General features: G+C 45.9%; 2 protein-coding genes across 5 annotated transcripts in view; one reads left to right on the top strand and one right to left on the bottom strand.

Annotated features, from left to right (window-relative positions):
* The first annotated feature begins 9,213 nt into the window (after window positions 1–9,213).
* MPG (N-methylpurine DNA glycosylase) lies at window positions 9,214–23,256 on the top strand. Of its 2 annotated transcripts, XM_068699063.1 has the most exons (6): window positions 9,255–9,370; window positions 11,788–11,896; window positions 12,394–12,538; window positions 13,151–13,376; window positions 16,525–16,729; window positions 22,740–23,256. In XM_068699063.1, the coding sequence occupies exons 4-6, from the start codon at window positions 13,155–13,157 to the stop codon at window positions 23,132–23,134; spliced, it is 822 nt and encodes a 273-aa protein (XP_068555164.1). In that variant the 5' UTR covers window positions 9,255–9,370; window positions 11,788–11,896; window positions 12,394–12,538; window positions 13,151–13,154; the 3' UTR covers window positions 23,135–23,256. The 2 variants fall into 2 exon arrangements, with proteins under 2 accessions (XP_068555163.1, XP_068555164.1); XM_068699062.1 differs by lacking the exon at window positions 11,788–11,896 and having other exon boundaries at window positions 9,214–9,370.
* Window positions 23,257–25,678: 2,422 nt separating this feature from the next.
* NPRL3 (NPR3 like, GATOR1 complex subunit) overlaps window positions 25,679–27,860 on the bottom strand; it is a 49,173-nt gene continuing 46,991 nt past the window's right edge. For all 3 annotated transcript variants that reach the window (XM_068699059.1, XM_068699060.1, XM_068699061.1), the window contains one exon: window positions 25,679–26,450. In XM_068699059.1, the coding sequence (XP_068555160.1) occupies window positions 26,285–26,450 (166 nt within the window). In that variant the 3' untranslated portion in view covers window positions 25,679–26,284. The remainder of the gene's footprint in view (window positions 26,451–27,860) is intronic.

The raw sequence follows: 27,860 nt of genomic DNA, 5'->3' as shown, positions 1-27,860 counted from the left end.
AACTGTGCACAATGCTGCTCAGCAGCCAGTTTCTCTAATCCCCCAGGTTTTTGGCTACTGTAACCCACCATGCCAATGTCAGTAGCCCTGAAACCACCTTGACCTTCCTTCCAGCAGTCCCAAAAGCAGTTTGCATTCTTTCCATTTCTAGAGGCCAGCTGCTGTGAGTACGGTGCCTCCTGGCAGCAGAGACCCAGGTGCCAAAATCAGAAGCTGAAGCTAGCCCCTGGGAGCACCTCGCCGTGCCATGGGAGATGATCCCTCTTGAAGCATGGGAGTGCGCAGACATGGGAGTTCAGCTTCTCTTGTTCCTGAGTGCACCAAGTCCCGGGTACATGTATTATCCCAAAATAGTAGGACCAGCCATGTGCACGGCCTTCTCCTGGGAAAGGGCAGACATACAGCATGCTGCAGGGTGACAGGGCAGGACAGAAGAGTTACTCACAGAAGCATTTCCTTTCTCATGATCACTTAGTTTATCTTTGATTTGAAGAGGGTTTTTTTGTTGTTGCTTTATTTATTTATTTATTTTAAACTTTAACTAGTCAGACTGAGAAAACAGTTTGGCAGTGCTTCTAACTGTCCTGCTAACTGCTTCATTAAAAGCGTTTTGAGGGTTCGTCTGGCCCACAGAAATTGTTCCTGAGACAGCCCTGACACCAAAAATGGATTCTACAACATTTAATTTCCAACCCTCTTAGTTGAAAAAATAAAAATAAAATAAAAATCCATTCCAACAGTAATTGAACTGTGGTGAATTTAGTGATGCTTATGTGAGATGTGTAAACAGCACGTGTAAATAACACCTTGGCTATTTGGCTGGAGGTCACTGTAGCGCACACAGCAAGCTGTTCTGCTTCTCCTACACACTTGTCATCACACCCACCATTCCAGCTGACTAGTCCTCAGTCTCTCTTTTTCTCCAGTTTGAACCCAACATATGGAGAAGCAATGCTGTAGAAATGCTATACATCGAAAGGCCACGTATCAGATGCTCTATGGAAATTAAAATGTAGTAGCAGAACAAAATTAAGGCACTTTCAGGTACAAGTCCATAGGCGATATAGCTCCTCTCAATGGTTTCTTAGCGAAAAAACAGAGAAGCAACCTTGCTATATCCCAGCAAGATGTGTCAACTTGTCAGAGGGTTTCCAAAAACAGAACAACTCTGAGCCAGGTTACAGTCAGTGGAGAATCAGGCAGAGTAATGTCTGTCCAGAGCCTTGGATTTGACCTCTTGGTTTGCACAGCAGCAGCACAGCGCAGAACACGGGACATGGTGGTTACTTTTCTTGCTCCTTGTGCTCAGTGAGGGAAAGGCCTTGGCCTCTACATCCCAGGTAAAGTTCTATAGTAACAGTGGACTCAAGTTATGAACGCTGTGTCAGCAAAGGATGTGTGCCCCTTTTTCTGAAAGGAGAGACACAAATCATGTTTCCCCAAAGTATATTCACCTGGTCTATGCAGGTGTGCTACATCCCCTCAATACCACTATTTGAACACTTGTGTAATACTATGCACAGAACCAGGGATGGGTTCCTTGACACCTGATGCTTAAGGAAGACCTAACAGGGGCCAAAAGGCCTTCAAGAAGATATTACAATACATAAGTCTGTTTTGTGAATCTAAATTTCCTCATCCTGTCTGGATTTAGACTTGTAAAGCACAGAAGTATTGATTAGAAGTGACCTTGGAGGTGTCCAGCCCAGTCTTCTACAAGAGCAGTACAGTCACCAACATTAGATCAAGGCACCTGCGGTTTTGCCCAGTGAAGTCTTGAAACCTTCCAAGGGTGGGAAAAAAGCTTATTCACTTGTCCAACCCAAACCAGATGCTGTTAGGCAGATGCTATCCTTTTAAATGTTTAATTACTGTGCCAAAGGCTGTATCTTTGATCAGTGGTTAGCTGCAGAGCAACCTGCTGCAAGTGATGAGAGTGCAAGTTTCTGGCCTTCTGCTTACACCAAGGCCACTCACGGCCACTGTTTGAGAGCCACTGCTCAGAGACGATGCTGTAGGCAGAGAGGAGCACTGAGGGGCATGGCAGATGGGGTTTTCATCTGTGGGGGTCTTATGCAGTCACAGAATGGCTGAGGTTGGAAAGGACCTGGAGGTCAGCTGGTCTGACCTCCTGCTCTGAGCAGAGCTGGCTGCAAGTTCATCAGAGCCTTGCCCAGCTGAATTCTGCAAGTCTCCAAAGATGAAGGTCCCATCACCTCTCTCAGTACTGTTCTGGGACTGCACCATTATCAGTTATCAGATGGGACCCAGAGCTTCCCTTGTCACTGCCTGTGGTCTCCTGTCCTCCCAGGATCTTTGTAACCCCCAGCAACAGCATAAGGTGCAATTCGACATGACGAGGAATTTTCCTGATGCTCAGACCAAAAAAAGAAACCCCAAACCCCCATTCTGGTCACTTTCTTTGCATGAGGAGGAATTCTGACTTACTCCAAATATCTTTGGGTATCCTATATCACTACAAATTTGTTAAGACTAGAACTGGCTAACCCACAGTCCCATTGAAGACACAACTGCAACTTTCATTTGAAGTTTTAAATACCACAGCCCACAAAATGGAGCAAGACACAGCTTGTGCTGCACTCTCAGAAATATGTCAGCAGGCAGAAAACAGATAAGTGGGGAAAAGCCATGAGCCAAGCAAGTGTGATAAATTTTCAGGAAGTAGGAACAAATAAATTGGGAGCTTAGCTATTTTGAAAATAATTCCTATTTTTTCAGTGAATATTTATATTGGCTCTGCATTCCTAACTTTCCAGTCAGAAGTCTTTCTTGCCATGTGACAACATATTTTAACAATCAGCCAAAAGCAATGCATATCCCAACTAAAGCAACATTGTGATGTACACGAACTCTTTGGTAAGGCAGCCCAGAGAAGGGCAAAAAAAGTTCCGGATCATTGCAACCAGATGTGGTTGCTATCTTAACCAACTCCTAGACTAAAACGTGAAATGAGCCTCTGACAGGCAGCAATCCGTGGTAGGGAAAAGAGGGAGTCTTGGAGCTAGGCCATATCAGCTTCTTTTCAAAGACCTCGTAAGTCTGTGGCGAATATTTGTGTCACCAGAGGATTCTGTTTTGAGTATTAAAGCCATGGGGATCAGAAAATCTTTGCCTACTGTCTTTAGTGCCAGCATCAAGTCAAGTCCCTCAGCTTGCTGGCTGGATTCAGTGTCCCGCTGTTTTGGGATTGTTGAAGGGTTGTCACGTCTAGCTGTCTGCTCTCACCTGGCAGGAGGCTACTGCCTCCAGAGCAGACATGACTACATGGCACAGCTTACAGCACACCGTGGGAATACACATATTCCTATAAGAGGACACATAATGCTCCTGATTTCAGTACTTGTGTGTCATCTTCGGCCACCCATGACGGCAGAAGGGCAAGCAGATGGGGCAGAAACAGCTTCAGCAGTGCTAGTTAACCCTGCTGCTTTGTGAGTGTCAAGGCCTTTCGTTAGGTTAGCCATGCTCTAGAGGTTTACTGATTTCAGTGTAATCACCCCCAAAATGTACAGGAGGCCCAGGAAGAGGGGGAGCCCAGTCCCCTCTTTGCAGAAGTTCAGGAGCCATTGCTCAGCAAAGCTGATTCCTTAACTATACGATTTACCTTCAATGCCCGTTAAAAGCTCTTACACAGGGATCTTGGCTTATATTGCCCAAAAGTTTTCCTTGTTAGTACAGAGGAGTTACCACCTCAAACAGGCTACAATCCCTTAGCAAAGGGTTTTGTTTTTCCATTATTAATCAAACTACACTGGGATTTTCCCAATATAATTGTACTGGTCAGGGTGTTGTTTTTTTTTTCTTGTTACATTCCTAAAGTAAAAGCCACAGCAAAGCTGCAGCATAGGCCTGTCTTGGCTGAAGCAGATGTTAAAAGTGGGTGTATGCTGCAGAAAGCTTTAGTGATTTACGTTCAAAAGCAAACTTTACCTATACTGTAGTTATGGCCCCAGACTGCTTTTTTTCTTTTCTTTTTTTCTCTTTCTCTCTCTCTCTCTCTTTTTTTTTTTTTTCCCTGGGAATATCAAAGTTCCCATCTCTTCAAAAAGAAAAAGAAAAAAAAAAAGACATTTGTTTTCAGTGGCAGTACTTGGAACTGGAACACTACGTCCAATGCCAACTGAAAAATTGATATGCAGAGGGTGCATCCTGCTGCTTTCCAGCTACTTGAATTCTCACCCCAAAGTCTGCATTCTTCTGGGAAACCCTGCAGCAGGAAATAACCACATTAAACCCAATGAATTTGTTTGAAGACAGATTTGAGGGTTCAAGAACCCCCCTTTTTTTAAAATGGGACCCAGACAGAAACTGGAGATCCTTCATGTTTAAGTGGGTCTTTGAGCAGTGGAACAAAACGTTAGGCTCCTAGGCTCCTGTGTCCAATTTCCCTTTCTTTCCACAAAAACCTCCATCTCCTCCCGTCCTCCCGAGGACCTCACCATGCTGCCAGCTCCTCTATCTCCCCCTCCCCACCACATATGGTTCTATACATCATTTACCTCCCATGTCCCATAAGCAGCACAGGACTGGGAGGGTGGCCAGTAGCTCTGTGCTGACCACCCAGAGCACTTGAAACAGTGTAGGGAATCGCTGAGAGCATTTTTTCTTTTTCTAAGGGGTGAAAACATGATTCCAAATCTTTATCCCCTACATAGAAACTGGGTTTCATAAAATCTAAGGAACCTCAGCCTGCAGATTCAAAAGGGAAGGAGACAAGGGGAGTGCATAGGTTTTCTTACCCTGGGAAAGGATGTTAAAAGGGAATGGATCAGTAATTTTAGTTACAACAACTAAATTTGAAACACAGACCCTAAGAGCAGGGGTTCTCCGGTTCTTGTTCTGCCTTGTGAGCCTTAAGATGAACATCTCTCATGCAGCATTTATAATCATCTTTTTAGTCTATCGGGACATGAAAACTGGAGTTAAAAAACACCAGGAATATAATTAACTTACACTTCAGTCAGAACTAACCTTTTTGTTGCCAGCAGTCTTATACAGGCAGTAAACCCTTTCTTAGATCATTGCCTACATGCCAACAGTTCTGGTCAATGATTATCCCTTGCAAAAAGCCTCTGACATAGTCCCTCCAGTCACCTGTTTACATCCCAAATGTTCTCATATTCTGCTATTTCAAGCTTAACTCTTGTGACCTTAGTCAATGATATTCAATCCAAGCCTCCTTACCAGTTCCTGCAAGGCAAACAACTTCAGGTCAGTTTTAGCAACCAGTGCTATGTCATGCCTGTGGTCAATGACTCTAAATATGCCCACGCCCATGTGTATCCTAAATCTAGACGTCTGTGATGGCAAACAACAGGGTCTGGATAGGCAGTTCTGTTTCACTAAAGAAGATTTGGGGCATTTTTGCTCTTCAAACATTTTCTTTCACCTTCTGTGCATTGCCTGGATGGATTTAGACGTATTAGAAGGGGTCAGCTAGGCAGGATAAGCAAAACAATTGTGACTCCTACAGAATCTCTAAGGGCAGATGAGTCAGATAACAGATCCATTGAGCAGAAGATATGTACCTCCAACAGCGCGAATTGCAAAAGCTTACAGACAGTATAAAACCAGGTCAAACGTACAGTCATACTTCTCCTAAATACTCCACCAGACCCAGCGGTTTGTGGCTCAGAGACTTCCCGAGTTAGAGATGGTGTCTGCATTTAACAGCCCTGGACAGACTTTCCTACCAAGTATTTATTCAAACAAATATTGAATTCCTACAACTTTGTTGTATCCACAATGTCCTATACAAATACTCTCAGTTGGTGTAATTATCTTTCTTTGTGATAAAAATTGCCACTTTTTGCTTCTTTCTAAGCCTCTTTCTTTTCTTTTCTTTTCTTTTCAGTCTTTGCTCCCCATCTCCATGACAATTTTTGTGACCAGCCCCTAGGACAGTGAGCGACTGAGTCCCAGTCAGGACATAAGCTTCTGATCTCATTTGGAAACTGCTCTGTTCTTTTCCCAGCAAAGCTAGCAAGTAGGTGACCAGTCTTTATCCCAGTACACTCATACAATACAAGCATCACCTTTGCAAAGTTCCCTTTGGTGGTTAACAGTACGTAATGAAATGACTCCCTTTAGTGTTTCTGTATTTACAAGGGGTACAAATGATCAGCAGCAACTCAGCTGCATTTGAATTTGGATCTTTTTCATCTCTTAAGAGACAGTGGTAGAGTGTACCTGAGCTACTAGCAGTTTGCTGACATTGCACAGGCTGCAGAACAACTGTCATTCCTCAGTGTTACCCTGACCTTAGCTTTGCTGATGCACCTCTTTGTGCCCGCTTCTGCTCAGACTGCTCTAGGTTATCCATGTCAAAGGTGATCTGTTGCTCTGCCTAGGGGGTGTGGGCATGCTCGTGGTGGTTTCACACCAGTAGGTAGCTCAGCACCACCACGCCACTCTCTTACTTCCCCTCCTCAGTTCAAGGAGCTCGTTTAAACACAGGCCTGCAAGTTAATGCACTGGTACAGGACAAGTGCCTGGAAGCAAAGAGCACTGAAATGTCTTACACTGGCATTTTCCCTGCATCCAGCACATTCTGAGCACTCCCAGCAGAGGGGTAGTGCTGGCCAATAGCTTGTGTCAGCTCCATCTCATGCCTCCCAACATCCTACCAGTTTAGCTGGGCCTTTGGCTTCAGCCTCCAGCTTCCCACTGTTGTTCCTGCCCCATGCAGCTGGGAGAGACCCCAGGCATGTCTGTCCTTATGGAACTGCCAAAATCTGTGTCAGTGGGGATATCACGTAAGCTCTTAGTACTACAAATACACCAAGCAGAGCCCACCAGCCCAGCAGACTGCCCTGCTCACTTGTTTTTTCTATTTGTTTATCTGCACTGAGCAATCCCATAAAGCAAAGCATTTCTGCCTCGTCAACGAATGAAATATCCTGCATCCAAAACAAAAATGAGACCCAGTAGAGTCCATTAATATGTTACTAAATAGGACTTGCCTGCCCTCTCAGGTCCAGAGCTAAGGCTCCCTGGAGGTCTGTTAATTTACTGTGTTTTCCCATTACATGCAATGCACTTGCTGTGATTCTTTGCACCCTGAGTACAAAGTAGGTGGAATGGTATCCATCATGGATGTCACCAAATTTAGAATACAACATACACATCTGCTTACATAACAAGCTGAATGGTCTTGGTTCGCAGAACTAGATATTTGATCCACGGCTCAGCTTGGGTGTGGGAGATACCAAAGTAGCTATGAGCCCTGCTGCCTTCTAGTAGCTGGTTAGTTCTGGTACTAATTTGAGGGTTGTGTGTACATACCTCTAACAGACACTGCCTGGAAATAGCTCTGAACAAGACGCTGGCAACTGAAACTAAGCAGGAAGCAGCAGCCAAGACTGGATGTCAGGAGAGGCCAGGAGTGGGTGTCATAAAAACCCTGTGCTGTTTGGAGCATTTTCATCTGCAGGAATTCTTCAGTAGTTGGCTCATGAAACTTTGCAGCTGTCTTGCAAGTCCTGGTGAGAGTCGTGTGGCCATGCAAAGTGGCCAGTCAACAGCCACTGGTAGGGAGCAGACTCCATGTCACTTTCAAACTGGACACGAAATCCAGTTTCAGCAAGTATCACAAAAACTTGATTTAGTATCTTATACAGGGAAAACTTGGAAATCTGTCCTTTGTGCTTTCTTCTGCTTCCATGCTGATCTGCTGTACTCACTGCAGAAGGAAGGTAAGTCAACAGTCATCACATCCTGGAAGCTGTGGAGAACACTTCGCAAACACAGTTTTTGCTCCAAGAAAAGCCCAGCCCTCTGTATGCATCCAACATGCTGCAGATCCCAGGTCTCAGAAGGCCAGATTTTCTAACAGCAGTTTCCAAGTCGTTCCTTTCAAGGGGAAAAAAAAAAAAAAAAAAAAAAAAGCGCTTTTGCCCAGTAGACAGGGAAACTTTAATCTTCCCAAATAGATCAGCTTTTACAGGAGGCTATTTTAGGTTTTAATTCTGTTACACTGAAGTTATTGGACAAATGAAGAACATGGCATATGCTGTGGCTTGGAGCAAGTTGCATTCTTCAGGTGTTAAAAGCTTGAAATACTTCCTTTGGGCATGAAATAGATCCATCATCAAAGTCAGCATTTGTGAAAGTGCCTGTCCCACAGACTCCCATAGGAGAAAGTCTGCAGAGCTGAACTAGTCTGACACCAGGAAATCCTTTCTACATCTCTCATTCCTTCTTAGTTTCACATTTAGTTTTTGGAATTTGATGAAAGGCCAGTTTGATGCTTGGTTATCTTCCTTTTTATACACATTCTTGGCCTTCCTTTCTTATATTGACACCATATTAAAGCTGGGATGTTAACCATGCAAGTGAGGAAGCCCAAGATGCTAAGCTCTTCTGGAGGCATTCAGTCAATCCATGCTGATTATGATTGTATATATGTATATACATATATATCCTGATTTCTTTGCTAATAAGTGACTGATTTTCTGCTGAAGCTAAATGCATTTATGCAGCTGGACAACAGTATTTCTCCTAACTATTGTGAGCTTATTTTTGTCCATTTGTCCATTTTAATTAAACAAAGTCATAGATCTATACTGTATAAACAGGAAATAAATACATTTTGATCAATCGGACCTTTCCTAGTACCTTTTATGCAAACACTTGTTTATGAATCCATAGGCCTGTGTATCTCCAGAGAGCGGTGAGGAAAATCTTATTTTGACCCCGTTTTGACCATACGCTCCATCTGGGTAAAAGCCAAAGCCAAGATTCTTCTTCTGCAGGCCAGACGCTTGTCATTCAGAGAACTGAGGGAGTAATTAATGCAGCTTTCTATGAAGTCAGCTTGTGACCATTCACATTCTCTGGAACATATATTCACCCCTCTATTTCATTTTTCTGGGTGTTATTAACATGAAGCAGCAACACGTCAGAAAGTCAATGTTGAAAACCAGGAAGAGTTCAAAGATGTGCTACAAAGCCACCTGCAGCCCATAAAAGAATGACAACAAAAGATCAAGCAAGCTTGATTGTGGACCATCACTGAGAAGACAGCAATAAATAAATAAATAAATAAATAAATAAATAAATAAATAGAACATCACCGAGAAGACGGCAATAAATAAATAAATAAATACAATAGAGGCCTTTTTAACAGAGCCTGGTGCCTGGGCTCCGGAGCCCACCGCCACCCCCTCAGCCCTTCTCCCCCTCAGCAGCCCGGCCCCTCACGGCCGCTTATGGCGGGCGGGCGGGCGGCGGCCTCACCGGGAGGCGGTGCCCGGCAGCGGCCCGGCCCAGCCCAGCCCGGCTCAGCCCGGCCCGGCCCAGCCCGGTGGCGCCGCGGGACATGGGGGCGGCACGGCGCGGCCCCGGCCAGGTGCGTGTGCGGCGGGGCCGGGCGGGCTGGAGGCCGCCGCCGGGCCCACCCCGGGCGGGCTGCGGGGCCGGGGCTGCCCCCTGGGGCCGCCTCCGCCTCAGCCGGGGCCCGGCGCCAGCGTGCGCGGCCTGGAGGCGTCGGGAGGACGGGGCTGCCCTGTGAGGCCCGGCCGCGGCGGCTGGGCGGGGAGCGGGGTGCGGGCAGCCCCCGGTGCTGCTGCGGGAACGGCTCCTGCGCCTCAGGGGTCCCGCAGCACAGGGGACGAACGCTTCCCGGTGTGTGTGGCCACCGAGCTCCTAGGAAAAGGAGCTCTTGGAGCTGTCTTCACGGTTACCAGTGGTGTTTATTTCAGGCTAGCGTGTCGAAACATCCCTTTCTGATGCTATAAAAGCTATTTTCTGTGCTTCCTGGCTCTAAGGTGTTGCAAAGGCCATATAATGAATTGAGGGGAAAACAGCATCCCCGTGCTGTGAATGCAGCTGGGGCGAAAGAGGCGTGATAGCTGATGGAACAAAGCGTAAATGGACGGCTGCCTTCTGAAGATGGGTGCACAGTGATCCCCATCTCCTGTCCTGCCACTTCTCTTCTGCAGAGCCTCCTGGGGCCTTTTTATACGTAACAAAATGCACAGATAATCAAATCAGTCAGCGATGCTCCAGAGATCTTGGAAGATCTTGGAAGATTTCACAGCTAAACGCTGGAAGGCCAACTGCTCTACAGATGTGTGCGTGCCAAAAAGAAAAAAAAAAAAAAAAGTGGTATGAATTAGGCCCTATAAGGAGGGGAAATACCCAGTCTACAGGAAATGTGCTGCTAATCTGTTTTGGAAAATGGAGGCTTTTCTAAGTAAGAATGCTGTGTTAGAATCAAGGCTACTGTGGCATGAAAGGGACCGTGTTCATGCTTTACTCGTTCATGTCTATGTCTGACTCATATTTTCACGGCCTCTACAATAAGTGGGGATTTGCTCGATTACTGGAAGTGTCTTTTTATAGGAGAAACTTTAGCTTTTGTTCCTGTATTACATCATCAGATGTTTTTTGTCTCATTGCCACTAGCAGACTGGTTTTGTCCCATACAGCATATGATCCCAAGCTGTGCGGGAAATTGACCTTTCTCCTCAGATCCTTCATTGTTTACGTAGAGCCTGAAGACTTTGGGGGTTTTGAAAATGTTCGTTATTGTGGTGGACATCACGTCAGCTATGTATCTTAACCTGCATTTACAATTGTATCTCAACAGATCATCATCCATTAAGGCTTTGATCAAGTGTTCTGTTTTCTGACTTGAATTATTTAACAATGCCTGGTAATGCAATGCAGAGTACAGACAAATATTCTCTCTCTAACTGTAAAGATTAACCCTCAATCACTAAATGTAAGAAAAGTCTTTCCTTTGGTTGAAAATTGAGGAAAGGAACCTTGGAATCCTATTGCTGTTTCTAATGAGAGCTGAAGATGCTGAGGTCTGTGTAGGATCATCCTGTAGCAATGAAATTACCAGTGCCCTTGGGCTGCCCATGTAGCATGTCTGTGAGAGCACTTGCAGTTTTTAAGAATTGCTTAACTGGAGAGGCAACAGGTGCCAGGCAACTCGGATCCTGTTTCTGATGTTGTATTCCATAAAAGCACAACTCACCAACTGAGTTAGTGCTCCACACAAACTGGCCGTGTTTTCAGCACGTCTTCATGTATTGCTGGTGATCTGGAAGTTCCAGTTAATGCCGTCAGAAGAGTCTGGGGGTAGTCTCCAGCATGAAGCATTCCTTTGATTGACTCTTCAGAAGTATTCCTCTTCTGTCCCTTCCTTCACACAACCCCTTTTCCCATCCACATCCTCCTTTCTAGGCAGGACTCACATTTGCAAAGGCCAACAAGCAATTTTGTCTGAGGGAGGTAGGTGACTTCTAATAACAATTTAAAGAGTTGATACAAAGTGAAAGCAATGGTCCCGAGCAGAATGCTTGGCATGGAGTTGGCCATTCTATGCCAAGTCTCTACCATCACTGAATTATTGCAATAAAGAATTAGTTGTTCAGGAAGAAACAAACATAACATCCTTTTGCAAGTCATGGCACTGTGATTTTCTTGCTGCGTACCTTTATATGCATGTGTCGCTGCTTCTGAAGTAGAACGTAACAGTACCGGGGAACCTGCACTTGTGATTCATTTTTGTTTCAGTGCAGGTAAAGGGAACTGTTGCTGATGTCTTTGTGAAACATATCCAAGCAAGCTGCAGATCATTTTTGATGGCAAAAGGTTTTGCAGGCATTTTTAAAAGCTCCTGATCTAGTAGAGAATGAGTGGCAGCAGTTTCATTATGTACATGCTTCCCTTGCAGATTCAGCTGTGTGTAGGTCTCTTTCGATTTCCATTTATGTAGGATGTTGAACTCTTGCTTTTTTCTCTTGTGTCTAGATGTGGTTGAATTTTAGCATTGGTGAAGCATCTTTTAAAACCTGATGTCATTGCAGTCTCTTATAAGACTTCCTTTTTGAGGCTGACACTTTCCGAATTTAATGAGAGGGTGAGATTTTTTTTAGAGTTTGGTTTCAGCTTTTTGTGTATCCGGTCTTGTTGGAGTACAGGAACAGTGCATTTTTCCCCACTGTTTTTTTTAGCCTTTTTGTATAAAAAAGGCTAAATAAAGAGCATTTCCAAAAACGACAATGTCCCAGCTGGGAGACTGGCTTTTGCTAGACCCTGAGAAGAAACAGAAAACTGTAAGCTGTTCCTGAGTAAATGATGCTTTGTTGGTATTATGACCTACAGCACCAAAATCTCTTAGGCTACCTGGGAGGTTCTGAGAGTCCAATAAGCACCAGGAGCAGCATACACAACAAAAGGACAGCTCACTTCTGTGTTGTGCTCTGCAGATGTTCCTGCAGTGAAATATCTCCCACCAAAGCTAGTTGGAGTCACAGTGCTAATCCATCGCCCCCAGCTCCCACGTCACGCTGTTAGCCAGCATAGATTTCAAAGAGCTTCACAGAGTGAATTAATAACTTTGTTCCTCTTTGACAGGTGTAAGGACTGCAGCACAGAAAAAGAAACGAACTTCTGAATCTTGCATAGTAAATTGGTGACAAATCTGGAAGAACAATTTTGTATTCTGTAGTTGTCACAAATACATTCTGTAGGCTGGAACAGACTGCTCTTCATCCCTTTGGTAGGTGAATTTAAAGCTTGTTTTGTGAGGGTCTTAATACAAACATTTTTACAGCATGATAAGCAAGTCTGACACTACGACTGTAAATAGGGCATCTCCCATCTCAACTGTTCTGTGCCCTGTGGAGACTTAGATTGTTGTCCAGCTACATTACTGTATGAAATGATTGATACATCACTTCTCTGAACCTTCTAACTTGGCACAAATTTCAGGGTGTTTGTTTTGTATTCTTTTTTGTCTGCTTAACAGATCATCTCCTTTTTTGGAGAACTAACATAGTACTGCTTCGTATTTATTTTCAAATTCTGAATTTCCTAAACTAAAAGCAAACATATTTTTACTGCTACGTGGAACAGAGTTATTTTCTGTCTGGAGTCTTTACAAGATGAAAACTCAAACTGCAATTTTCTATTTGTGTATCAGCAGAGCCCAGTATTTGCTTAACCTGATGTAGACCCGGCTAAATATGTCACCTGCTTCTGTAGTTTGCCTAAGTTGTCTAACCTTTCAGATTCATTTTGTGGAGAGATGTGTAAAAATTCGTGTGTGTGGACATGAGTTACTTTTAAATAAGCTTTACATCCTCTAATTATGTTTATATCTATTTTCTAGAACTATGCCAAGAAAAAGAAAGCTGTTGGCTGAATTAAGTGCTCTCCAAAGGAGCTCCAGCATTCCTCCCTCTGATGCCTTGGAGAACCTGAACACCACTCCTGATGGGGACTCTTCTCCAAAAAGCAGCAAATATTTTGCAACAGAGAAAAAAAAGTCTTTCCAGCTAGAAGCAGATTTTTTCAGCCAGCCCTGTATTAGTCTGGCCAAATCCTTTCTAGGACAGGTAAGACATGAAGACTGAGATTACTGTGCTGGAGCATGTGCTAGCTAATAATTTAGTGTAAAAGGATGAAATTCTTTTTCTGCAATTTGACCCTAGGGCTTTTCTATTTTAGGAATACTGTTCTCCTGACTTTTTCTCATGTAAAGTTTAGGAAATTAAAGACTAGTTGCTAAATCTATTTTGGATGAAGACATAAAGGTAATTTTTTTAGGTTTAATTTATTGTCACATTTCAGAATTAGTTTATTTTTGTGGCATTTTTCTCACTTATTTTCTGATTTACTGAAACACACCTTATTGTTTGTGTTTTAAAGGTTGCTTGAGGCCAATTTTTTCTTTTCAGGTATTCCTTTATTTGTTTTTGCCCACTCCTGCTTTGCCCACTGGAAAGTAATGCTGTGCAGTCAACATCATTTTCTCCTCTACCTCCATTTCATATCTTAAGATGCTAATAGCATGCCAGGTCCTTGGCCTTTCTTGACCAATATCCACTGTCATAGGGTACTGGAATATTCCATTCTCTCCTGGAAGTACACTATGAAAGTTGTGTCTTTCACGATCTGCTTTTATTTTTGCTGTTCTGCATAACTCAGTATTGTCAGTGGAGATGGGGAGCTTGCTAACAATCGCCTTTCCCAGCTTACTAACACAAATACGTGAGGCAAGATAAGCCCTAGCATGGAGGCCTCTGGGATGCCACAGTCCCACAGTTAAACTCTGACCTGTTATTCCTACCTACAAGTAATTACTTGTTCATGAAAGTACCTTCTACCTTATCCCACTGCAGAAATTTTGAGGAATTGGTGAACCTTGCTGAAAGCCTTTGGAAACCAGAGTACGGGAGATCACGTGTGTCTCTTCTGCTCAGCAAGTCCTTCAGAAAACCCTCTGGCTCTCTTTATGGGAGGGAGTTCCTCCAGTGTTCTCCCTGTAAAAAGTTCCAGTCTGGGACCTCCTAAACACAACTGCAAAATGTATTTTTAGTTTTACTGCTACAATCTTATCTGAGGCTTTTTTTTTAATACCTTTATTATCTGTAGGGTGAACTCTCTGGGTTCTCATTGGTTTAGATAACTTCAGGAATTTGTTCCACTAACTGTTGTTTTTGGCATGTATTGCCGTGTCTAGCTTTGGTTTTACTTTTGAAGGATACTGTCTTGCTTGTAATTGATGCCTTTGCTCTGTTTTTTAACCCTGCTGGTTTTTTTTTGTTCTTTCTCAGCTTTTCTCTCTGACGTCATGATGTGTATTTGCTCTTTATAGACTTCCTGCTAGAGGCTTGCCTTTCCTGCTTTGGCCTTTGGCTGCCTCTTTTAAGTTCTTCCTAACAAGCTTCCTCATTTTATGTAGTTTCCCCTTTTTGCTGGTAAGCAATACTGTAATAGATTATTTTTAGACCTGAAAGCTTGTGGAAGGACACTGAACTTTATACTTCATGGCTGAAAGCTCAACAAATTGAATGACTTTGTGAAAGTTGTTTTTCAGAGATGAGCCTTTGGAGGACACTTCGCATTTTGCTCTGGATCACTTTGAGAGTTTATATACTGACATTTGGTGGTATCTAAAAAATATGGTCTGTGGCCAATCCTACTGTGGTATTTTCTTAGTCTATATGAAGATACCTGAAGTTTTCTTGTACTAGTGCATTTTTTGTTGTCTTGATGATTCCAACATCCTCATGCATTCTGTTGCCCTAGGCAGATGACGTTTTAGTCCCAGTTCCATACTTTTCCTGTTTAGGCCTACAATTACAAACCAGGCAAATTCTGTGTTAATTTCAGATTTTCTTTAAAGTATAACTCCCAGTTTCCCATGATGTAATCTATGGTTTCATTTTGTTATAATTATAACTGCATTGGTAGTTCACTGTTTACTTCCATTCTTTGCTCTACCAGATTTTGGAGGTGCCTGCTTTATTAGTATTGCTTATTATTTTAAACTGTTATACCTGTAAATAGTTTGTCTGAAGACTGAGGGAAATGCCTGCCTGCTCTTAAAATTGTAACTTTACCATTGCATTTCATCATATTGAAAGAGAAATTTGGCCATCTGGATGTGCTTTTGAGGTGTTCACAGACACCGGTGCTTTTCTGAAGTCACTGTTGTTCACAAAACCAATAAAATATTGTTTTCAATGATTTGGGAACTGCTGTAGGGAAAATGTGATATATAGGAGTTGCAACATTTAAGACAGACTTCTGGAGCATCTGTACTGGATCAGGTCAATGACTGCATTAACAATCCAGGAAAAAGATTTATTAGGAGGTATGCTTTGTTTCTTGCAAGTCATTCTTGAATTGCTGGTTTTTAAGTATAGAAGCACAGAACATGGTGTAATTAGACCGATGAGACCATAGTGCAGTATTTTATAAACACGCATTAAGTAAAAAAAAAAAAAAAAAGTTTAGAAATCAGGTATAAAAAAAAAAGCTGTACAGAGTTTAGTGTTTATTTTCTAGAGAATCTTTTCACTGTTGTGGTTGTGCTTTTCCCCATCTACTGTGTTTTATTTAAGGAGGTAGCAGCAGTGAGGAACACACTGCAGTAACAAAGATCCTTTGTTGTCTGCCTGAAGCCACTTTCTAGCTCTTCTGCAATTGTCCTCTCCATGGTGTAGAAAATAACCAAAGTATCAGTAGTACTTCTGTCTCTATAGGACTTTTTTGAAACACCTCTAGGACAGACTATCGAGTCACAGTAGTTATTTAATTATGCTGCTGTCATATTTCTTCTGATCAAAGGAAAACGTATTTGTGGTGCTTCAGAGTTGATATTAGTGATGCTTTTTTGCCTTAAAGCTCTAGCTCTCCTGCTGGGTTGAGGTGGAGAATACAGAAAATAACCACAAAAGAAGCTCTGTGGGCTGTGGAGATTGCTGCTTTGTTGTAGATATGGTCATCAATTTGCTCTGTATGATACTGTAACATTTAGACCCTCCAAGCATTTTGCTGAGTGAATGACAGGTAGGAATTTCTTGTCCTGGGATGTGGCCCAGACAGTAGAAACTGAAAGAGTTCTTACTAGCTTACAGACTGAACTCATGGCCATGAACCATCGTGCCCTTTTTTCTGACTTGCTTCCACAACCCTTGTGCTGTGGCTGATTTGTACAGGGGGTTGCTAACCAATGCCCTCTGACCTCTGTTTCAGATTTTAGTTCGCCGACTTCCTGACGGCAGGGAGCTCTGGGGGAGGATTGTTGAAACAGAAGCCTATCTGGGTGGGGAAGATGAAGCTTCCCACTCAAAAGGTGGGAAGCAAACTCAACGAAACGCAGCGATGTTCATGAAACCAGGCACCCTGTACGTGTATCAGATCTACGGGATTTACTTCTGCGTGAATGTTTCCAGCCAAGGTAAGCTGAGGCTGAAAGAGATTTAATGCCTACAGCACGGGTCTGATATTTCAATCTACATTTGCTGTGGTGCAGCCACTCGTGAGTTCCCTGTGGACTCTGTGAAGTCAATGACTTGTCATAATCTCTCCTTCAGACCTTAGTTTTGCCATTGTAAATGGTTTGTAGCTGTGGCCAGTGTGTTAGCTTCAGACGTTACAAGCAGGGCCCATCTCTGGCTATGCAGTGACCAGCCAGATGGAGTCTTTGTCCCAGCTGCAAGCTCTGTGGCTGTTCAGATGCAGAAATAAAGGTCAAGGACTAGAAGGGAATCTGGACAGGATGGAGCTTTCAGTTTTGATGACCAGAGCTGCTGCCTTATTCATGTGAGCTGGTGAACTTTGTTCCTTGAAGGTGGTATAAGTAAGTAGCCACTATAGGATCATTTTAGCTGCTTTGCTGTATCTTAAGGAAAAAAATGGAAAAAAAAAAACAGGCTGTTACAGGATCTTTAATCTTCTGTTATTCTCAAGATAATAAAAGCCCTAATCATATGATTCTCCTTTTAACAAGCAGGTGTTGCTTGTAGACCTGTTTTTTGCTTTACTTACAGATGACAGTGTTTGCCTTGCAATAAAGCTATTGGTTAATTAGACACCTTGAAATGGCAGCATGTATTTCTTAGAGTAAATACTTACTTTGTTTGAAAACTCTCAAAAGCTTTTTTCTTTTTCACCATTGCAAAGATAGATCTTAAAAACAAAGACAAACAAAAAAACCTGGCTTGTATATTCCTAATTGGAAAGCAAGTGCTGTCACAGTGACCATTAATCCTCAGGTTTTGGCCTTTGGACAGGAGCCAAGCAGAAAAACAGTGCCAGGTAATACTGTGGGGGAAGAGCCTGAGTTCCTAAATGGAAGTCTGGAGTCTGATGGATGAACACGTGAATTTCATTACGATGTCTCTGCCGAATCTGTTCAGATAATGAAAGAAGAATGTTTTGTTGTTGTTGTTGTTGTTCAGGATGGGATTCTTAGTGTACGAAATATTAGGAATAATAATTTTTACTTTTAAAAAAAAAAAGCTTAGCCTTTGAATTCTAAAAGATTTCTTTGAAATCTTTGCTTTTGGAAATTTTCCCTTATATACCTATGTTTAGTTTTGTAGCAAAACAGTCAATGAGCTCGCTGTTTTGATGGAATTTGGAGATTGGGGTCTCTGCTTTTTCTGTGATTATGGCTAACAAAGAATTTATATCCCACTTCCTAAATAGCTCCAAGCCACACCTTTAAAAGTTAGGCTGTTTGGAAATCTGAAGATTTAGCTGAGCTCTTAGCTTTATTTTTAGTTTCTTATGTTATTTGTGTTGCATTAGTACATTCCCCCATGTGTCTGACCAGACGTTTTGTTCCCTAAGCAATGCCCAAGACACTGAGTCTCTGCACTAAAGCAAAGAGAGAATTTGTAGGAAACAAAAAGATCCGTTAGTAAGTTATTACCTGTCTTTGCCAGGATCTTCCTGTGCTTTAAAAAGAAATGAACTCAGCCTCTGTCTGCTCTGCAACCTTGATATGGTGTTGTGGGGACACAGAGTCTGAGATGATTTAAGTGTAAGAACAGGCCCTGGAAGTATTTGTGTTCCCTGTCTGTTCTTGGGCAACACAGCTGTCAGACCCCTTGCTCTAGAAATTATTTTTCTCTCTTTGAATGTCAGCAGGTACTGCACGATGACTTTTGCATAATCAATTATTCATTTAGGCCTGTTTTGCTATGGCAAGTTGACTGTGAGGTCAGAAGGGAAGCTTTTGACGATGACCGAGGCCTTTATGTGAGTTTTCTGTACTCTGAAGGATTGGGGTGCAGGAGGAAATGCCCAGCAGATTTTGCTTTGCAGCCTTAGGTTTGCTGCCCCAGCAGTGCCCTGCTTTGGTCTTTCCGATAGGGTGGCCACGTTTACCAGCTGGAGTAGCGTGATCTGGCCCTCATGCTGGAAACGCCTGTTCTGTATCCAAATTTCTGTTGTCTCAACCACTGCTTTTCCTCAGCGTTTCTGTGCCCCTGCTGAGACCTTGTCTTGCTGTAACTGTGCCAGCTCAGGTCAAACTGACCAGTTCTGCATTGCTGGCAAGCCCTCGTGCTGCTTCCACAGCAGGGTCCTGATGAGGAAGGGGCGCATTTCAAGAGAGCCACTGGCTGCTGTCCTGCTGCGGCTCAGCTTCCTGAACTGAGCGACCAGAGTGCTGATGTGGAGCTGTTAACTTAATGAAAGCAGCTGTACTTGCCCTGGAGGAAGATCAAAGCACCGTGCTCCCTGTGTTGCCTGTGTTTTGCTACCTTCTTGGCATAGCTGCTACACAGGGCTGTCCCGGACACATGCGCTGTTGGGACCAGGCAAGCAGCACAGGTCAGACTGTTGCAGCAGACAACAGCTAAACTCTGACTTGAATTGTGCAGGCAACTTTTTGCTTCTTAAACAGCTCAGGATCTAAGACAGTAACGTGTGCAAGCCTTTATATGCCTCTCTTCCTTGCTGCCCTCTGCGTACCTTCTCAGGTATGAGGTGTTTGGCTCTTGAGCCTCTCGCTCTTTAAAGCTCCCTTTTTTTTTCATATGTGGCCTCGTAGCATTGTCTGTTTTCCTACCACTTGGGATAAACATCTTCTGGTTTTTGTATTTGGTTTATGCGAGACTTTAAGCTCAGGGATAGGAAGAGGCGTGTCACCAGTAGAGCTGTGCTGCCAGAGATGTGTGGCAGAGCAGCTACAAAAGCAAGTTTTACTGCACGACCCACCACCACTGCAGTGTCCTCAACAGTAAGTCCTCAGCCCAATGTGATGCTGCCAACAGATGGCAAAAGCATTTCAGCTGTAGCACGTTGCCTCGCCACATTGAGGCGAGAAGTTGAGGCTGTTTGTGTATTCAGCCGAGTCCACTTGGTTGTGGTTTTGCGTTCATAAAACTGTAACGAGCTGAAGGGTGGTCTCGTATTTTCTGTCACAGAGGAAGGGGAAATCTTTGTGTACATCATCAAGAGAAAGCTGAATCGTGGGACTATACTGGAAGGGGCCTTTCCCATTACTGTCAAGATTGGTACTGCCTGAAGCCATGGAGTGTGTCACTGCATTGTGTTTTTGGAGGAATCATAAAAGATAGAGGAAGAAAAGTTTATAGAAAAATATAACCAATGTCCTTCAGCGTGCATGAATCCTACCGCGAATCTTGGCAACAGCAGAATAATCTTAGCACAAAGAGCCTTCCCAAGGGCTAAGAGGGATGCTGGGCTTCCCTTGCTTCAGGAAGATAATAAATGCCAGTCAAGCTTCTCTTTGACTTTGCTGTGATTTTTTTTTTTTTCCTCAGGCATTTGCCAATGTGAGCATTTTGCTGCCAGATCTGAAATAATCTCGTGTAAAATCAGGATCCTGGTGATTCTCTACCCAGGCCCAGGGTCACACAGGGTGGACTTCTCCCTAACTTTTGGATCCTAGACCAGGACTTTGAAGGAAGTGCTTTGAGAGCAGTGAGTCAGATGGGTGGAGAGAGGAGAAAAAGTCTCTAACAGCAGCCAGGAGCTGTTTCCAAGAATGAGAGCTGGAGTTGATCCAGGGAGGGAGAAGCAAGCTGCACAGCGCGGGTGTGGGACTTCATTATCATTTCATGATTTCTAGCTGCCCAGGGAGAGAATTGGCCTCTGCATTGCTGCCAGACCCCAGCTTTTAGTTCTAAACTCTGCTCGGTACACGGAGTGACTCTGTGAGGCATGGGAGGCAAATACACTGTCTCTGGACTGGAGCAGAGGACCCGAGCTGCGCTGATGGTGTGGCGGTGGCAGTGTCTGTGTCAGGCTGCTGCTGAAGCCAGGTGACCCCACGAGCTCACAGTGGCAGGCTGCAGAAAGGGAAGAAGGAAGGCTCAAGCACTCCAGCAGGCAGGAGGTGAGCCAGGATTCAGGTAATATTTGGTAGTTAAAGTAAAACTTCTGATACGCAAATACACTCAGAGGGTCCTGAGCGCCAGCCTGCGGGCTGGGAGGGCAGAGAAAGCAGTAGCTCATCAAGGCATCCCTGCACTCATATCCTGCCTGCTGGCTGTTCCCAAAGCTCTCGTGGTGTTGCTCTCACGCTCAGGGGCTGCTGGCTTGGAGCAGAGCAGGGTCTGTGTTGCACACAGCTAGAAAGAGCTGGAAAACTTCCTAGTGGAAACGCACAAAGAGCAGCCGGAGACAAGTGCCAGGTACACCCTGCCACTGATGTGCGGATGCTTTGGAGCACCTGGAGTTTCTCTGAGGGCTTGTCTTTCTTCACATGAGCTCCCAAGGACTTGCTTTAATTCACATGTAACCACAGTTTCCACTTGCATTTGTGATGGATGAAGGCAAGTAGTGTAATTAGCAGCTCCTCGGAATCCCGCAGTTGTTCCTGGTGAGTGAGGCAGCATCCCAACATGAAGGATGTTTCTGTTTGCACGGATGAAAAGCAGAATTAGGACATGGAGCATGTTCTTAAAAATCTAAAATGAGCTTTGAGCTCTAAATCACTGTCATAGAGGGAAACAGCTTTTGGCTGCTAGATTAGCATCAGTCCCCTTCCTTAGAGAAGGGAGTGTTTGGAAACAGATTGCAGACAGCTGTTGGAATTAAGTCTGTTTATTTCACTGAGCTGCACTGGGGGCGCTGGGGGTTCTGTGCAGGTTCAAGGCAAGAGGCACACCTTGCAAAAGCAAGAATCAGGCCTTCAGTTTATAGGTTCATTGGGAACCCAGGAGAGTAGTTTGTTATGGGCCTTGTACAAAATGTGAGAGGGCTTCTATTTTTGGAAACTGCAGGTCCCTAGGGATCTGGTGGGCTACGGAAGAGCCTTTGCCAGGCTTGAGCGTGGCTCCAGATGTTTGAGGCTGGAGAGGGAGAGGAGATTCTTGTGGAGCAGCATCACCAGAGCGCAGATGCTGGAGAGGAGGAATGTCGTGGGCGGCCCCAGCACAACGGGTGCTGTGTGGGGCAGCACACAGATCGCATTGCCAGGCTCTCAGTTCGCCCACTCAAGGTCATGAGAAGACCTTCCCTGCTCCCCAGTGGAAAATATCAAGGAAGTATTTATGTCCCACTTCGGCTGGATAGCCTCCTTGCAGGGGAGTTTCTCTGCTCAGAGCTGTAGCTTTGCTTCACTGTCCCCAAAATGAGGGGGAGCTCCAAAGACTCCCGAAAGGGTGACAAATCGCATTTGAGAAGAGAATGGCAGCTTTCTGCCCTCCTCGTTGCAGATAGACCATAGCTGCAGAAGGGATGCTCCCAGGGCTGTGCAGCCCCTGCCTGCCCCAGGACCCCATCCTGTGAGAGCTTCCCTGGCACAAGGATTCGGATCGCACTCCTCTGCAGTTCCCCAAAGCCACGTTTGTCCCACCCACACCTCAGACGGGGCGCTGGCGTTGGGAATGCCTCCATCCCAAGCTCCCTCAGCGGTAGCCCAGGCTGCTCCCAGTGCCTGCTGCTGCCTGCCAGGAGGCTTTGTCCAGCCTCACTCCACAAGCTGTCTCTTTCTGTTGGCAGCATCCGCACTCATTCCTCCTCTCCTTTGTTAGCTGGAGATCTTATAATCAGAGTTTACTATAAATCCACTGGGTTTGGGAGCAGCTTCAGATAGTTATGCCAAAACTGAACCATATGTGTATTTATTCCCGAACATTGTGCTGACAGAAGAAAAACCTCTTGTCCTCTGGCAAGCCTTGGAGCAGCAGCGAGACCTGGGAACATCAAGAAGTGGGGTAAAGGAAGAGCAAATCAACTCTGGTGAATCAAGGACACAGAGTTATGGGACTCCATATATTCAGGATAGGGAAGGGAATGTGCTGACCATGGGTTAGCAGCTGATTTGAGGCTGTGACAGCCTGGGAGAAGTAGAGGCCCTGTGGCTGGTGCTGCAGGCAATTCCCTGCAGGCTTAGAACTGAGGAGCTTCCACTGGCCTTGGGGCTGAGCACAGAGATGCTGTCGACAAACAAACCTGTACTAACATGTGGTTCTTGTTCCGCACAGGGGAAGGTGCTGCCGTCTTACTTCGTTCTTTGGAGCCTCTTCGGGGTTTAGATGCAATGAGAGAGCTGCGCAGTGCTGCCAGGAAAGGACCTGCAAAGCCACTGAAGGACTGGCAGCTGTGTAACGGGCCCTCCAAGCTCTGCCAAGCGTTTGGGATTGATAAGGCTTTTGACCAAAGGGACCTGACCCAAGATGCAGCCATCTGGATGGTACCTGGACATGAACTACCAGGGGAGCAGGACGTGGTAGCCACAACCAGGATTGGTGTTGGCAACAGGGGAGAATGGTCACACAAACCTCTCAGGTTTTATTTACGAGGAAATAAATTTGTAAGTGTTGTAGACAAGAAAATAGAGAGAGAGATGGCAGTAATGGGACCCTCCCCTTGCAGCTGATGAGTCTTGTGGGTGTGCCACCAACCAGGACTTGATTGGTGCTCTGTATGAGAGCCTCAAGCTACGCTGTGGCAAGGACAGCTTGTAGGTTTTTAACAATAAACGTACTGTATCACAATGAAGACAGCAAGGTGGAATTTTGTTTGGGGAGGCAGATGGGCATGGCTCTCCCAGCCAAAACGGGGGTTGGTTTTGAGCACTGAAGGGCACTGGAGGCATTGGGAACAGCTCCAGGCTCTGGTAAGGTGGCTGACTGGTGAAGGCTCATGATGCTGGCCTGCTGTGCTGCTGCCCAGGAGAGGCTTCCCACTTGGCATCTTCTGGGGAATAGCCAACAGACTGGATGGCAGCAGGGCTGACAGAAGGGAGGAGAGAGCTGTGGGTGATCAGCCTGGAGGAGCGGAGGTAAAAGAAGAATCCTCCTGTCGCCTACAACTACCTAGTGGGAGGCTGTAGAGAGGGCAGAGCCAGAGTTCTGTCAGAGGTACACAGGGGCAGGATGAGAGGTAATGAGCACAAGCTAGAAAACAGGAAATTCTCATTAGCTACATGGAAAATTTTTTGCCATGAGGGTGGTCAAACACTGGAACAGGAGCCCAGAGAAGCTGTGAGCAATCTGTCCTGGGAGGCATTCAAACCTCTTCTAGACAAGCTCCTGCGTGACCCGACCAGACGCATTCTCTTTGAGCAGAGATTTGGACAAGAGCCCCTGTTCAATCTATAACCCCAGTCTATAAAGTCCATCTTTTTTTTGTTTATTTTTCCTGCTGCTTTTGAGACCAGTTCAAAACTTACGAGTGTGTGAGCCTGAACACAGAGAAAGCACCAATGCTGAGGCTTCTGCTTTGCAGCACTGCAACCTGCCATGAGGTATGGGGTGTGTGTGTGTTTGCACTTAGGATTCAGGACAAAACCCACAGAACTGCAGCCCTGCTGGCAGTTTGCCTTGGAGATACGGCACCAAGCCATGCAGCCAGGCCAAACAATTGTCTGGGTCTCAGAATTTAGTGGCCACCAGCCAGTGTTAGGAACCTCTGTGCCACAGCTTTGCTGCAATTTCCCCCGCGGAGAGCTGTACCCCGCCTTCCCGTGCCACGAGGGCAAGGGAGCGCTGCGCTGCACTCAGCCACAGCTTGCACAAATGCTGCTGCCGGGCTGGTGCCAATGTGCCCTGCTGACCTTGGACAGGATTTGTCTTTTCACCTGCCAGCCAGGCACAGCTGGGTGCTGGCCAGCAGCCAGTGGGCTGGCCCCTTCCCCTTTAGGTCTGTTGCTCACCTGTGTCCCCGGGCTTGGGCTCAGGTGACCACATCCCATCAGTGACGTGTGGCACTTGGCTTCAGCTAGCAGTCCGTGTCAGCATCATCCCTGTGACCACAAATGGAGATGACGGGGATTCCTCTCCACCTTTAGAATTCACATGCAAGAAAAAGTTCAAGTTTCCAAAACCCCCCATCACATGAGGAGACTCTTGCCCTGCTCCTCCAAAGGGGCTTAGTTATGTCCAGCTCATTAACGCCCCGAGATGCATTTGCTGGGGATTGGATGGGCCAAGGGGCCCTGCAGCAACGTCGTGCTGATTCTAGCTCAGGCATCACTTTTGTCCTTCTGTAACATCCTTGCTTGCAGCCGCAGAGGGAGACGCACAAAAGGGACTGGCATGAAGTAGCTGTCATCAGGTATCCAGCACGCTGTGGGCCCTGGGCTCCCTCGGTGCAGCTGCGCCCTGCTGGTGGTGGGTATGTTTGGCAACGCGTTTTTCACCCCTGCCGTGTGGGCAAGTGAAGCCGCTCTCACAGTCCTGCAGCTCTGGGGAAAAGTTCAAGCTTGTGTGTGTGATCTGTGCGGTATACAGGAAGGTCTTCAAGAGGAGCCTGGTGGTCTGTACACACCACGTGTCCCTGGAAGCCACCACCACGGAAGCAAAAGTTGCCCCTGTGCCCTTTCCTGGATGCACAGCAGAGCTGTAGGGGTGCCCAAGAGCTCAGCATCTCCTAGCCCCGGGCCCTGGGCCTTCTCTGCCTTCACCCATGCAGCAGCTGGAGCTCAGCGTTGCCCTTAGGGGAAGAGGTGAAACGGGCACTTTGCTGCAGCTGATGGCAGAACGTCCCTGCCTTGCTGCCGCCTTGGACCCCGCCATGGTGAGCAGCTGTGGGGAGCTGCTCAAGCGTTGCTGAACTGGGTAAGGAAGCACAGCCACGTACAGCCCTGTGTGTTGGTTTTCAGCTGGATGGCTTTAACCCAGGCCAGCTCCCTCGTCTGCTGCCCTGCAGCTGCAGCAGTGCTTGCAGGGAGGGGAACGGAACCACAACCTAGGCCCCAGAGGGGCAAGCAGCAGCCTGCAGCTTTGTGGAACAAATACAGCCAAGCACCTGCAGTACGGCCAGACAATTTCAGTCCTGCTCTGTAACCAAGCTCCTCCTGCCCCAGTCAAAAACACACCTGCAAATCTGCAAACAGGCTGCCTTGTGACAACAGGGTCCCCACAGACACTTAGTAATAAGGATACTGGGGAGAGGAAGCAGCAAGCCATAACAAAGCAAGTCATTTCCATTCATGAAACTGTTTACTTGTGATACTTTGCATTCTTAGTTATGTCCCCACTGCTGCCAGATAACGATGATCAAACAGAATTCCTCAGCACCCAGGGACATGTCCCTAAAAGCCAGGACAACTCTGCTCTGCCCTTGAGCAGAGGCCAAGCACGGTCTGCCGTAGGGAGAGGCTGCCCACGAACGGTGCCCACGGCTAAATGACCCAGCGGTCACACTGCCGGAGAGCAGAAAAAGCATTTCTCCTGCAAAACATCCACCCAAATGTACTGTCAGTAACACTGCCGTTAAAAATCTTCTTGGACCACACTTGCAAGCCCTGGTAAAGGAGTAGGAAAACAGTGACACAGCAGCTCCCCTGCTGTGCAGGTGGCACGGCAGGAATCCAAGCTGAGCAAGCACACGCTGTCCTGCAGCAGGCCCCAGAGGCCCTCACATAGACTGGCCTCAGCTGTAACCACAGGATGAAGGTGGGAAATGGAGGCACGAAGGGAGAGAACCTGCTCTGTGTCACGTGGCAAGAAGGAATTGAATTTATCTCTTATGTTTTAAGCATCTCCTAGAACACCAAGCATGTGGCAGGTTTTTGCCAGTAGAGTCATTTTAAGACTGACTGGAAAACTGAAATCACCGGGTCCTCGTGGCTGGTCACTACCAGGACACTGCGGAATTTGTCAAACAGCATCAGCAGCTGGGAGCGACGCATGTTCTCGTTGTACATGATCTCCTCCAAATGGTGTCGTCCTCGGAAATAGTGCAGCAGCCTGCAGGGAAAGAGAACAAGGGAGGCATGTCAGCCAAAAGCAAGTGGATGCAGCAAGACTCGATACTGCCACCCTCAAGGTCTCCCCTCCAATGGAACGCAAATCAGAAGACACCTGGCTTGTGTCCCTCATTTACATGAAAAGTGAGTTGAGTGAAATCTGTGCCTATCTTAGACATGCCTAGCACAGAAGTCCCCCGGGAGAGCAGTACAGGGGACATCACCCACTAAATTCTCATTTACGTGTGCAATTTCCATCACACTTACTTTGCTTCAGCAGTGCCCAGCTGTTCTAACGGCTGCCCTGCTCCCGTGCTGCCCCATCCCTACATCACACGGCAGCTAGTCTGTAATGAGGAAATGCAGCCTGGGGGTTTTGCAGAGGCCCTCCTTGTATCGAAAAGTTTCCTGGCCTAGGGCATTTCCTGAGACTGTCAGTAGTTTTAACTCCGGAAAACACAGAAGCACAAGTGCCAACAAGCCCTGAAAGCAAGAAGTGACAGATTTACTTCTGCAGTCTCTTAGCTGGATCTACAATGTGCTTGTCACAGCTCTGCAGCAGCAGTCTAGGTAACTACACTTGCTTTTAGACTTAAGAGGCTATTTTCCCCCAGAGCAGTCCAAGTGGCTTGGTAACTACAGGTCACGCACTCTTGAGGTTTGGTTAGCTTGGGTTGGGTGGAGTGGTTGCAATAGGGAGATGGCAATTTTGGCCAGAATCACCACAAAGAAGGCCTGGGAATTACAAAGTCCTGAAAGAGCCCTTAAACCCTGGCTCTAAGCTAAAGCCACAGTGACTACTTACATGGCCAGTTCTCGTTAGTCAGTACAGATATCCCTTTGCTGGGCACCACCATGCTGCACAGACATCAGCTCACCTCGGCCCTGCGCAGTCACAGCAGGGTCAAAGACAAACTGCGGGCTCTGCACTGCAGCAAGTCCCTGGTGGCGGAGGAGCTGCTGCTCCCCCAAGACCCCTCAGAGCAGAACCACCAAGCCAGCCCTTCAGATAGAGCTCAGGTTTGCTGCACAGCCTCTTAATTGTCTTAACGACCTCCCAAATGAAGGAACCATGCTGCACGTCACTCAAAGTACTTCCACTAGCCAAGGCCCAAACACATATGCCAGAGTCATTTCTCCAGTTAAACATAAAGATGTGCATCTCCATGTGTTATACATCACATGCTCTGCTCTGGAATTCATCAGCTTTTGCTCATGTTTCCATACCCATCTGCAGTTTAGGAACATACTGGGCTGCTGCTTTATGCCAACTGATGGTAAAAATGAGTGGAGATGACAAGATCTGTTTTCCAGTTCATTCATACCGTCCTCATGCAGGAACAGCCCCTGAAAGATGCCAAATATCCCTTAGAGCATTCCTGCCTGTATTCAGGTGATGGCAGATGGGGCC

Source organism: Anas acuta, chromosome 15 (genome assembly GCF_963932015.1).
Source record: "Anas acuta chromosome 15, bAnaAcu1.1, whole genome shotgun sequence".
NCBI classification, from domain to species: Eukaryota; Metazoa; Chordata; class Aves; order Anseriformes; family Anatidae; genus Anas; species Anas acuta.
Note: the sequence above shows the minus strand (reverse complement) of the source record. Positions and strands in the feature narration are given on the sequence as shown.

What these genes read in the sequence shown, in the direction of transcription:
- MPG (XM_068699062.1), top strand. Translation starts at nt 13,155, where the DNA reads ATGCCAAGAAAAAGAAAGCTGTTGGCTGAATTAAGTGCTCTCCAAAGG. An exon ending in CCAAATCCTTTCTAGGACAG is followed by an intron (nt 13,377 to 16,524) that starts GTAAGACATGAA and finishes CCTCTGTTTCAG; the next exon opens with ATTTTAGTTCGCCGACTTCC. An exon ending in CGTGAATGTTTCCAGCCAAG is followed by an intron (nt 16,730 to 22,739) that starts GTAAGCTGAGGC and finishes TGTTCCGCACAG; the next exon opens with GGGAAGGTGCTGCCGTCTTA.